Source organism: Peromyscus californicus, unplaced genomic scaffold (genome assembly GCF_007827085.1).
Source record: "Peromyscus californicus insignis strain IS unplaced genomic scaffold, ASM782708v3 Scaffold_1__1_contigs__length_55948999, whole genome shotgun sequence".
NCBI classification, from domain to species: domain Eukaryota; kingdom Metazoa; phylum Chordata; class Mammalia; order Rodentia; family Cricetidae; genus Peromyscus; species Peromyscus californicus.
In genome coordinates, this window is record NW_026294492.1 from 51,819,098 (window position 1) to 51,832,078 (window position 12,981).

General features: G+C 41.5%; 1 protein-coding gene across 2 annotated transcripts in view; it reads left to right on the top strand.

Annotated features, from left to right (window-relative positions):
• Positions 1 to 1,427: 1,427 nt before the first annotated feature.
• Positions 1,428 to 12,981, top strand: part of LOC128115850 (zinc finger protein 431-like) — a 28,059-nt gene continuing 16,505 nt past the window's right edge. The window contains exons 1-2 of one of the 2 annotated variants that reach the window (XM_052746952.1): positions 1,428 to 1,597; positions 3,169 to 5,195. In XM_052746952.1, coding sequence (XP_052602912.1) covers positions 5,163 to 5,195 — 33 coding nt within the window. In that variant the 5' untranslated portion in view covers positions 1,428 to 1,597; positions 3,169 to 5,162. The remainder of the gene's footprint in view (positions 1,598 to 3,168; positions 5,196 to 12,981) is intronic. The other variant, XM_052746953.1, reaches the window with a different exon arrangement.

A 12,981-nucleotide genomic window follows, 5' to 3' on the forward strand; every position in this document is an offset into this window, starting at 1 on the left:
CATTTGGTGTTATTTGGCTTGTTATATATCAGCTGTCTTTTGTTATGAAAATCATGTGTCTTCATAGTTTTCCCAATTGATTTTTCCCTAAGAATTGCTAACAGTGTGGACTGGATCACTCTTTGGACATATACATTCAAGGTATTTGGAGAACAGCCTCAGGAAAGACTTCTTTCCCCCCAGCACATCTGTTTCTCCCCTTTCGACACTGGAATCAGATATCTCCCTTAGCCACTTTCAAGGACTAACAGTAATAACAGTCCACATGCTAGTCTCCTGATTTAAGGTAAATTCCACAAGGAGACACCACCTAGGTCAGGTGGATGTTAAGTAATAGCTTTACACAATTTAGCTCGGACCCTCCTTTCTTACAGCCCTACTAACTTATAGACCTTTAACTCCTTACCTAACCACTTCTAGGAGTATTTAGATAACCTGTGCGCTAACAACTATGCTCAGCCAGAACCCCAGTTCAAGCCTCTCTGTAATTATCGTCATTGGCAGCACCCAGCCAGGACCATCCCCAGATGGAGGAAAGTACCTTATCAGAGATACCTCTGTTCTCTCTAAGAACAGGCTTAAGTGTCCAGACTACCCGTTTGAGAAGGCCTGGTGGATGTGCCAATTAAGCTTAACTACCTCCTTTCCCAAATCTTTCCTCTAGTTTCAGATCTCCCTTTAACTATCACCAGAGGCATCTAGCTGTACATAGGTTGCCTAGCGACAGAGCACACTTCCCCCAACCCTGCAGAAAAAAATGGCAGATAGCTTGAACAGATAGGAGCCACAGGAAAAAAGAAGGCAGTTTTATTTCCCCCCATTGACCTAGCAACTTATAGATTCTTAGCATTTTCTACCAATCACGTTTAATATTATAGTTGAGCACGTAAGATTCCCTCTTCTTAGATATTACCCGAATTTAGCCTTTAGTTAATTCATTTCCCCATTGGTCACTTCCCTTTGAGGTTGCAAATGATAATTAACGGTTATTGCCTCTCTATGTGATTCTTATCACCCCTCAGTTTGATCCTGGAAGCCTGACAATCACTGCCTGAGGAAACTCTTAGCTGCCTTTATGACCTACCACACAGGAACTCAGGCCTGGGGACCTGGCTGGAGGGGAGAATTGTGATTGTTTGGTTCAATCTTTCCTTTTTTGAAAGAGAGAAGTGTATTCTGTGCCATTGTATGTTTTGATTTTACAGGATGCCGAGTTCAAGACATTGCCTTGGTTTTCGGAAGAAACTTTGGACACTGGAACAGTGTTGGGACTGTTACATAATACGGAGATCTTTGAAGTTCTGCTGCAATGCCAATCTCTGCAGATCTGCGACAGATCTGTACAGGGGTGGAAGCGAGGGGTGGGAACCACTGTGGTATGGCCCTTTGTGACACTCTCCCTAAAGCAGCTGCTCCTGTCACTCAGGCCTCAGTAGCCAATCAGGGTCTCCAGATGGACTGCCAGTCAGAATGGAAAGAATACTTCCGGTCCCATGCTGCAGGCTGCGGGTGAAGGAGGCTCATCTTGTTCTTTGTGCTGAGCTGTTACTGGCTGCTTGGAGCTGTGAGGAGAAGGGTGAGCTCGGAACCCGCCATGGTGAGTGAGGGGCCGCTCTCCCCTTTGAGGGAGGAGCCGCGGGAGCCGGTGTGGGGGTCCTCCTAGGGCTGTGGGAGCGGCCCACCACGGCGCCCCATTAGGCACGTGAGGTCCTTATTGTCCTTGCAACTCCCGGGACTTGTGGCCCCTGAGTATCTTCCATCTGCGGGCTGCGCCTGCAGAGAATACGAGCATGGGTGGATTGTGGGTGGTTATTTCCATATTGTGATGTCACCATGCATAGAGGGTGCATTGCGCTTTTTTCACTGTCGCCAGGAAAGGCAGATTTGCTAACTCACAGAACCCTGGTTTCTCTAGTGTCTTCTATAAGTTCTTCCCTTGGCCCTGAACATTCAGGCATAGGATCCATCTGAAGTTAATTCAGTGCAGGGCGTAAAGTCTGTGTCATTAACACATTTGCATGTAGATACGTTTTGTTGATCTCTTTTTTCTTTCTTAAACAGTACATAGTGAGTTCTAAGCCAGCTAATGCTGCATAGTGAGAGTCCATCTCAAAAAACCTTAAAGAAAGTTATATATGTGTACTTTTTTTGTGTGTGTGGCAAGTTCTCTCTGCCTGATATAGGTTATGAAATTAAAATTAAGCTCCCTGCAAAAGCAATATGTGCTCTTAACAGCTGAGACATCTCTCCAGTCAAAAATCCAAGTATTAAATCTCTTTACTTTTAAAACAACAGAATTACTTCTTCAAACATTTAAAAGTTGATTCTTTTATCAATATAAAAGCACTCAAATAATTATGAGGATCATTTATGTGGGAAAAATAATGATATACTAATAGTCTTCAGAAATTACATTCAAGAAAGTAGTCTTTCTAGAACAAAGAATTTGTCTGTCACCTCCATTCCTTAAATATAATTTTTTTAATTTTTGAGACTAGGTCTCACTGTGTAGTCCGAGCTGGCCTGGAAGTCACAGGTCCATCTGCCTCTGCCTCCTGAGGTCTAGGATTAAAGGCCTAAGCTACCATACCTGGTCATATTTATAACCTTTATGCAACATTTAAATAAAATATAAGGTGATAGGTTAATAAGAAAAAAAGTTGCCTTCTAGATCTCAAGTAAATGTACTGTGTTCATAGCATGCTTCTTTTTAATATTGTGTGGCTCTTTCTCCATGGTTTTATTTCAATTTCTATTAAGCTTTATTGTTTATGTTTGTTATGTATATGCCTGAATGTGTGTTTCTGCATGCTGAATTCTCTCAGAGGTCAAAAGAAGGGTCATATCTGTTGGAGTTATAGGCATGTGAACTAACCATCCTGTGTGTTGGGAACCAGACTCAGGTCCTCTGCAAGAGTAGAACCCAGTCTTGATGGCTGAGCCTTGTTTGAAGGCACTGCAGGATTCTGAAGCTGAGCCAGTACCATGGGAAGATGGTTTTTCTTAACTTTACTTTTCTAATGACGTAAATTTGGCAGTCAAATAGAACCCACTTGATGCACCCTCAAAAAGAGCAATAGAATTCTTGACTGTAGTTATCATGACTATTTTTATGTTAATAAGTAAGATGGTGTAAATAAACATAAGCTTATGCTTTGAAATTGCCAGATGCTCCCTGTGATGGAATGTGAAGAGACATGACTCCAGCAGTGTCACCTTGGAAGGGAAAGTCGTCTTCAGCCTACCATGACCTTCTACTTTCTGGTCCTTTTAGCAGTTGTTTACAAGTTGTGACAATAGTACCACATGCAACTCGGGCCCATTCACGAGCTGTCAATAACTGTCCAGCCATTATATAATTACCATTAGCATGTGACTCCACCTTCTTTTTTCCAAGTTCAGGTAGAAATGAGTAGCCATTTTTAGTCTGGATTCAAATATTCTACTCAAGATAATGGGCAAGGACTGTTCAATGTCATCTCACCTTCTAGAGATTTAAATAGAGTAGATAGTGCATAATTAGGTATTAGATATTTTGGTTTTGCTGAAATAGCACTAGAAATAGTGAGTGAAACTCATGCGACTGAGAAAGAATTGGTAAATGAATTTCATTTTCCTGCTGTAATGCTAAATTTAAATAAAAGGTGAAGTGGGTACCTTTTGGCAGGCCCTGCCAAAGTTTGCTACTAAGCAAACATGCCACAAAGTTAGTGCAAGAGGTTTATTGGGGTAGAGGGGAGTGAAAGCATGAAAGGCCCTCTTGGAGTGGGGATATGAGAGAGGCAGACAGACAAGAGGAAGAAGAGAGGAGCAAGAGGCAAGAAAAGAGTAAGAGGCAAGAAAGAAAACAATGGGCAAGAGAGACAAGAGAGGAAGGAGGAGGCAAGAGAGCCATGAGACGAGAGTGAGCTGTGCTCTGGCGGGCGCTTTTAAAGGGCCCATGTGTCATATCTGACAGTGGAAAGATGAGGATGTAACTACTTTGGTGACAGAGGCAGGCTGCTGCTGCAGCAGAAACAAACATTCCTCCCTTTTGTTTATTATAAAAAGATGAAAGAGGAAGGCTTAGCTGGTGAGGTGGGAATGAGGGCACTGTGTTCTCAAGACTGCTTCCTGTTGTCTGGGGACATTGGCATATACGGGAGACCTGAGAAAGCTGAGATGCAGGCCAAGTCCTGGGATAGCTGGCTGTTTCACTGACTGTCCACGCTTTGTGGTACTGTCTGGTGCTAGGAAAGTGTAGGCCTGGTTGAAGCAGTTTGTGAGGTTGGACCACTTGGGGCTAGCCACTTTGAAGCTGTCTGGGATGCAGATTTTGAGGGGATCTGGCAGGATGCTGGCAGAAAATAAAGTTAAAAAGTTTTAGGGGGGAATTTTTTTCTTAAGCCCTAGTAATTGAAGAAAGGGAGTCCTAAGACCAGGAAAAGGTAGGAGAGATTCCACCCTCAGGAACAGGCAGTAGGTGGGGACACTTAGGCTGTTGATTGACAGTTCTTATGTGGAGTTCATTTACCTGTTTGAGGTAGATCCAAGCCAACTCCCTGGAGCTTACAAGAACTTTTTGAGTTTACACAAAGAGATAAGTTTTGGACACATTAGCATTCCCACTGTTTGTAATCTGTACTGAAATCCACATTGTAGATAAGGCAGTAGACTCATGCCTTTGAGTCATAGGGGACCCAAAAGTGATTCTGGTTAAAAGCATGAACACTTTCCTCTAACCAGAAGACTGAGTGTATATAGATGAGACAGATGTTTTTAGCACAATGAGAAACATTTTTAAGTCTACACTTAAAAAACAACCAAAGGGAATTTAAAATCTTAAGTCTGTGACTATGATAAAAGTAGTGGTGCTTTGCTAGAGCTAGATCCATAGCTTATCAGAATTCCAATGTTCAGACTAAGGACTTTTGGAGCCTTAATACAACAGAGTAGTGAGGGAAAGAAATCTGAAACATGTTTTTTATACACCTTAAGTCACTTTTTTTTTTATCACCACTTAAGCTTTTTCATCCTCAGACCTTTATAACTTGAATTTACACACCTTAAAACACCTTAGACCCTAAAACATTTTCTTAGATCTTCACATCTTAAGCTTTCAGTTCCTTACATAAACTTTACCCCTTAAAACACCTTCTTCTATCTAATTCGCCAGGAGACACATGTGGTTGATTGCTGCGGCCAATCATTATAAAGTGAGTTCTTTTAAATAAAGGAATAGTAAAAAGTTACATTGAAATCTGTTTTGTGAGTTTATCTCTTTTCTGAGTCTGGTAACAAGGTAAATTGTGAGTAGTGGCTCTAGGAGAGAGAGACCTGTGGCCTGAATTTTATATACAAAGAGAACTGAGAAGGCAACTGATGACTTGTTTGCAGCTGTTAAGCTAACAAAGCTATGACTAGCCTAGTCGTCAAACACCAGAGGTCTGAGGATAAATTTCACCCGAGTAAGCAGAAGTGCAGATCAAGCAGCTTCCAAATATATTAAAAATGGCAGGCGTATTGGCTACCTAGACTGCTACCCCAGGGCCCGCCATGGCCATCGGTGGCAGAGCTTTCAGGGCAGCACCGGTCTTCGGCTGCCACACCCAGAAGATCTGACAGACTTTCCTGTGGAATAGGAACTTGGGGATAGGGCGACCAGCCTACCTTACCTAGGCAAAATGGGGCAATCAATTCTCTAGTGTCCTGATTGTCCATAGTCTGGACGGGATCTCGGCAGCAGTTGAGGTGAAAGGCAGGTTTTTTTATTTTTTTGCCCAGTGGCCATTGTTATCACATTTAAAACAAGCTCCAGGTGGAGGTTCTTCTGTGCCTATCCATTTTCTTTGGAGGAGACAGGGTACTGCCAGGAGCTGACATATCTATCATACAAAAAAGAAATTTATTAGCCGGGCGGTGGTGGCGCACGCCTTTAATCCCAGCACTCGGGAGGCAGAGGCAGGTGGATCTCTGTGAGTTCGAGGCCAGCCTGGGCTACCAAGTGAGTCCCAGGAAAGGCGCAAAGCTACACAGAGAAACCCTGTCTCCAAAAACAAAAACAAAAACAAAAACAAAATTTATTAAACATTTTAAGTGCCATATTCTACAGATCTCTGAAGCATATAAGAACTGTCTATTTATTAGGTATATCTGAGTAGACAAACTTTGCTGGTTTCTAGTTACTTGTTTTAAGCTTAACTTTGGAAACATATACAGGGGGCTAAATAAGGCTTATTCCTGTAATTAATTATATTTGTACTTAGCATGACTATAATTAAAGAATTTGATCATTTATGAGATGACTGATCATTAACTTGTGTTCCTTCACAGTCTACAATAAGTTAGCAGCTTTCATAAGACTAGGACTTTACATTCCATTCCTGTTAAAGGTGACTGACCATTAACCTGTATTTCTTAATGATCATTAGTTGTTTACAATAAGTTAGTAGCTTTTTTAAGAATAGGACTTTATGTTCCATCCCTGTTAAGTTTAGCCTTAAAAATAATGATTTTGAATTGAAGTTCTTCTCGTATCAAAATAAAACTTTTAAATCATAGATAATGGACTCAGTAAAGGAACCACAGTAGCCATTTTGTAGGTGAAAGTGGAACAAGTTTGTTCCAAACTGCTAAGCCTGTCTCCTGAGAAGGCAAAGAAAAGAGGTGGGGAAAGATCCCCAGGGCCAAATGGGAACAGGAGAAAAGGGGCATGTGAGTTGGGGTGGGGCCTGTGGGCAGGGACTGAGGGAGCCCAGAGGCCAGCATTGTCCTTGACAAGCCATTGGAGCCCCTTCCCAAATGCCCAGCCCTGGGAAGAGGACCTCGGGGGACCAGACATTCCATTATAGAATATATATCTTATTTATCAAATATATGATGCCACTTAATCTAAATTCTGTAGAAGTTTGGTGTTGAACACTTGCAAAGACATAAGTACTTAGGTGTAAATTTCTAAATCAGCTTTTGTTACTCTGAATAGACCTTTATAACCTAAAACTTTTAACATGTAGAGTATATCCTAAACCAGAGTTGAATCACATATACAGTACATTGTAAGAAATATAACCTTACATTTCTATCATCATACGAAAGTCTGTACCAGTCCAAAATATTTGAGACTTCTTGCTTCCTTAGTCTAAAAGGAAATACTGTGAACAGAGAGCTCATAAGGATTAAGAGGTGTTACGTGATATATGTGCTTTAACTTTAGTAAAGATGATTGCCAGTCATGTGGCTGCCTACATCCTGACAAAGTCACTAGCCAAGATGGAGGAAAGCCACATGGTTACTATTTAAAATGTTTTCTTAAACAATAGTTGAATCTAAGTTACATGCACAGAGTTGAATCCAAGTTAGATACACATACACACTGACTTAAATCCAGCTTACATTGACATATATAGAGTTAAATTTAAGTCACATATGTACAGATATACATACATATAACTTAAACAAGAGTTGAATCTCTCTCTCTCTCTCTCTCTCTCTCTCACACACACACACACACACACATACACACACACATATATATGTCCATGTGTAGAATTTTAATTGTAAGCCTTTCATTATAAGTTTAAAGTTAAATTTTGTTACACATGATACAGATTTTAAACCATATCCAATGAGCAATTTACAAATCCTGAGATAAGAGTTTACAGCATAATCTTAACATTTTTTCTTTTGAGAACAGAGTGCAAAGAAATCAGAGATAAAAGAGTTTTAGGAGTGGGAAGAGGTAAGGGAAGTATAGCAGAGCAAGTGTATGTATAAGGTATTTGTGGATCATTTGTTTGTGGCAGTAGCAGTTATTAATAATTGTTGAGAATTTAGAAATTACATTTGCCAACTTTGGCCATTGATTTGTACTGAGGCCAAGATATTTTAATAAAATCTGAGTCTATGGAGGAAGAGAGAGAGGGTCATAAAGTGGAACATTGTGCGAGTGTGTTCTTAAGTTCCAAGGGGAAGTTGAGAGTGAAAGTGAGCTTCAGGGCTGCATGTGGAAACTGAGAGACAGCACAGTGGATCTGCAGTCTGGCTACAAGGTGAGGGAAAGCCCAGAAGGAGCAGAAGAAAAGGGAGGTGTCCACATGGGTCATCAGGCCGCAAAGGCCAGAGCCAAGTGGGGAATACAGTAGGCTGTTCCCAGGCTGCTTATCGGGCTCCTGCAGCCTGCTACACACATGTATCCACATGGAAAACAATGCAGGAAGAATTGGACTCTATAAAATTTGGAATTAGATTCACTCCTAGACAAATGATCCATGCATCCATTACTGAGGGTTAGATCAGCAGATACTGCAGGGGAGAACCGGTGCATACGGAGCAGGATGAAGCTGGCTTCCCTGTCTCTAACTCCCATGTTGCAATAAACATACCCACAGAACATTTACAAAACTTAGAGAGTCTTGGAGCAAAGAGAAAGAAAATAGAGAATTCTTCCTCAGTTCCCCCTGGTCCATGGTATACTAAGGCCAGATTTGATTTGAAAAGAGTTGTCAGAAGGTCTCCAAAAGACATCCCACAGGAGTAAGGAGGCTTTTGACACAGTTCCCAAGGATGAGGCAGAGAGAAGTCCAGAATGTGAAAGCCTTGGGCATCCCCAGGACATGGAGTACTGAACAGTGAAGAGAAGGCACAGACTGTTCAGTGCATCATCATGCAAGAATAAGGGCCAAGGGCTAAGAGCCTGAGTGAGTCACCTGGTAACAGGACTTTGAGAAAAGTGAGAAGGCGAGGATTGTCCTCAGTAAGGAAAGTCTCACATCTAGGAAAATGGTAGAGGCAGGTAGCCCCACCAGAGAGCCAATTGTCGGTATTGAATGGAAGGCAAAGCCATTGGTGATCAAGAAAGCAGATCTGTTGTGGATGGAGCAGGTGGGTAGAATCCCAGTGTGGCCAGACCAAATGCCAGGAGAGCCTATTGAGTCCTGGAACCAATGTAAGGATAAAGAATGCAAAGCAAAGTGGTACCTTTTGGTGGGCCCTGCCAAGGTATGCCACTAAGCAAACATCACTTGCAGCAGAGTTAATGCAAGAGGTTTATTGGGGGAGGGGGAGCAAAAGAGTGAAAGGCCCTGTCAGGGTGGGGACATGAGAGAAGCAGACAGACAGGAGGAAGAAAACAATGGAAGAAGAGAGGAAAGAAAAGGCAAGAGAGACAAGAAAGCAAGGAGGAGGAAGAGAGCCAAGAGATAAGAGCAAGTTTGTGGTGATATATTGTGTCCCCCAATATATTGTACACCCTAATAAAGCTTATCTGAGGATCAGAGGAAAAAGCCAGCCATTATATTAAACATAGAAGTCAGGCAATGGTAGCACACACCTTTTAATCCTAGCATTCAGGAGACAGAGATCCATCCAGATCACTGTGAGTTCAAGGCCACACTGGGAACAGAGCCAGGCATGGTGGCACACACCTTAAATTCCAACACTAGTTAACCATAAAGGTCTGGACGTCTGTACAGACAGACAGGAAGTGAAAGAGCTAGGCAGAAAGAGGAAGTAATGTAGCTGGGTGGAGAGAGGAAGTGAGATGGCAGGTACAGAAAGGCATATAGGCATGGGTATTCTGGAAGTAGGTCTTTTTGGAAGCTGAGGAGCTGGTAAGATGAGGTTGGCTGTGGCTTGTCCTATTCCCCTGATCTCTCAGTTTTTCACCCTAATATCTGGCTCCAGGTTTCTTATTAATTTAGACCATTTAGCACCTTGTCTTACACAAGTTGTGCTCTGCTGGGCACTTTTAAAGGGTACACATTGTTGCATAGCTCATGGTGGAGAGGCACTTGGTGACAGGTGCTAACATAACTGCTTTGGCAGCAGGGGCAGGCTGCTGCTGCGGCAGAAACTAACACCTACCATGACCTAGCTTGCCTAGGTCGTAACGTTAGAATTTTCATAACTTCTCGTAAGTCCTCATCAGTCAGGAAATGGAGGGAATTTAAGATTAAACAGATTGTCAAATTCCTCACTACCCATCCGGGCCATTTTCAGATAATGAAGGATGTGTAATTAAAGGAAGTTCCAGTAAGGGAGCTGAGGGAACTGTCATCAGGTTAGTTGTCAGGAAGGCTCTTCTTACTTGACCTATATATGCTATTGTCTTTCTAGTTAGTAATAATATTGATTGGAATATCGTATTCTTTGATCATGAGACTCTACTCAGGAAAGTAAAATACAGAGGGATAACTGTAGGAGAAAATGCAGGCCTGTCCTGGCAGTCAGCCCAACTAGTACATTGTGCCACAAGCGTGGTCCACCGTGAATATTCCCAGAAGTGTGAACATTGAAGTAGCATGGGTAGCCAGTAGCAGGCCTGCTGAGGTATCTACTCTTCACATCTCCTTTTATGAGCTACTTCTGCTGAGAGACTCTGGTGTGTTGTATGACAGTGCTGACTTTTCAAACTAAGGTCATGTGCTAACCAATCATAGTCGATAGGCTTCCACTATGTAAGTGGTTGCTCATGTGCAGTAAAGCAGATGCTATTCCCTGAAACCATCCCCTAGTGGTTCTTCTCCATGTCCTTTACTGACCCATAGGCATTGCAGTCTTATTGGGGAACACCCAGGTAATGGCTGTAACAATATGGGTAACAAACTCACCCACATTATGATCCGTGTGCACAAGGGCACACATACACAGGCATGATAAATAAATGTAATTACATATTTGAGAAACAAGCCTAAAAATATTATCAGTGTATTTCTTTTTTTTTTTTTCTTCAGGACTGGTCTTACTAACTCTTGCTTGTTTCCCTGGAACTACTATGTAGTGCAGGTTTGCCTCTGTTTCCCTAGTGCTCATATTAAAAATGTATGTGACTGTGCCCAGCCTCATTGTTTATTATTTAAATATCAATACCTGGAAGATGTAGCTTGGTAGGGAAAAAATGCAAGGCTAAACTCAGATATTACTGAACTTGAGGCCAACCTGAGCTACTTGATACAATGTCCTCCCAAAGCAAAAGCAGCTGTGTGTGGTGGTGCACAAATGTAATACCAGGACTCAGGAGGCAGAGGCAGAAGGATGGAAGCAGGTACAACCTAGTGTTTGCATAGTGTTCCTGACCAGTTAGGCCTATATGAGGAAGCCTTGTCCCTGATACCAAAACAACAAATGATGTCATAACCAATGAACAAAAGAATACCTGCAAGTGATTAAGGTGCTTGTTTCTGAGTCCGATGACTTGAGCTCAATCCCCAGGAACCACTTGATGAAAAACTGACTCTTCACAACTTCTCTGACTTCCACATGTGTGCAATACTCAAGTCACCATGCATGCAAAACAGGATACTAGGGATGTAGGTCAGGGGTAGAACACTTGGCCTAGCATATTCAAAGCTCTGGGTCCCATCATAGCATTCAAGGAAACACATCTTGTTTGAGACAGATTCCCTCTTTGCTGTCCCTGATCTTACCTCCCTGTGTAGCTCAGGCTACTCTGAATGTTGGGATTACAGATATGTGCCACCTACTCAGCTTGATATACTATTTTTTTTTTGAGACAGGATTTTTCACTGACTGTGTAGCTTTGTGCCTTTCCTGGGTCTCGCTCTGTAGACAAGGCTGGCCTCAAACTCACAAAGATCCACCTGCCTCTGCCTCCCGAATGCTGGGATTAAAGGTGTGTGCCACCACCACCCAGCTTGATATACTATTTAAAAGTCTCCTGAAGAGTCTTGGAAAGACTTCCTAATCAAACGTAGGTACTAACAGCAAAATGCATTTACACTCCTCTTGCCCCAGGAGTTAAACCAGCAGGATATAGACTCTGGCAGCTACAAATGTTACAGCTCTGAAAGGAAAGGTAGCCTGATTTTTTGGGAAGTCAGGCTATACCTGAAGCTGGGGTAAAGTGGGGAATGGTCTCCCTGAAGGATATAACAATCCATTACAGCTGAACCTTGCTCTTTGTCCCCAAGGGGGCTTCCCAGCAGAGCTTTGCTTCTTTTCAGTTCAAGTCTTGAACTGTTTCCTTCACCTATTTGTTTTATTCCTTCCAATTTTTTGGTTTTTTTCCTCCATTTCAAGGTGATTTTTCATTTTCACTTTAAGGGCCTCTAGCGTCTTCATAAAGTTATCTTTAAGGTCATATTCTACTGCTTCATTTGTGCTGGGATGTTTAGGTCTTACTGTTGTAGAATTGCTAGGTTCTAGTGGTACCATATTGCTCCTTATGTTGTTGAATGTATTCTTACACTGCTGTTTAACATTCTGGGTTTGAGATAATTATAGGAACAAGTGTTGATGTCTTTGTTGGGTGGGTCTTTTGTTCCTTTATTGGCTGTTTCATTATTGTCTTTTGTCCTGAATGGCCAAGGGTTCTGGTAATTGGCTGATTTTCTTGCCAGTGACTAACTTTTGCCACAAAAAAAGTAAATTCTGTATGGATTTTCTTTGATGCCTATCATCTTCTCTGAAGTAGATTGGTGCTGCCAGAAGACATGTCTCATTATAATGAAAAAAATTAATCTATGTTATTAAAACATTTTAAATGTTATACTCTGTAGCTCTCTGAAATATTTGAAGATGACCTATTTATCTAAAATATATCTGTTTAACCTTGAAAATATAGTTAACATGACTACAAGTTCTTATAATAACTACTTACTTGCATTTCTTTGCATCCTAATTAGTTGGTAATAATAACTTTCAAGGACTAGAAATTTGCATTACATTGTTAAATGAGTTGTATGGGTACAATACCTTGAACAAGATGTATGTACTGTATGTTCTGACAAAAATAACCCCAAATTTGTGTCAATATATAAAGATCCATATCAATGTAAAATATTTAAAACAAGTAGCTGCTTTTTAAAAGTAGATTCAATAATCTACCCTTTTATCCTGTCATATCTATATCCCACTTTTTTCTTTCCAAAGCAGATTCAATCGCCTACCCATTTATCCCTTCATTACTAGATCCCTTTTCTCTTTTTTTTTCCTTTTTTCAAAACAAGAACCCTGAATCTAATCTCCTTTGTTTAGCTTTTTTTA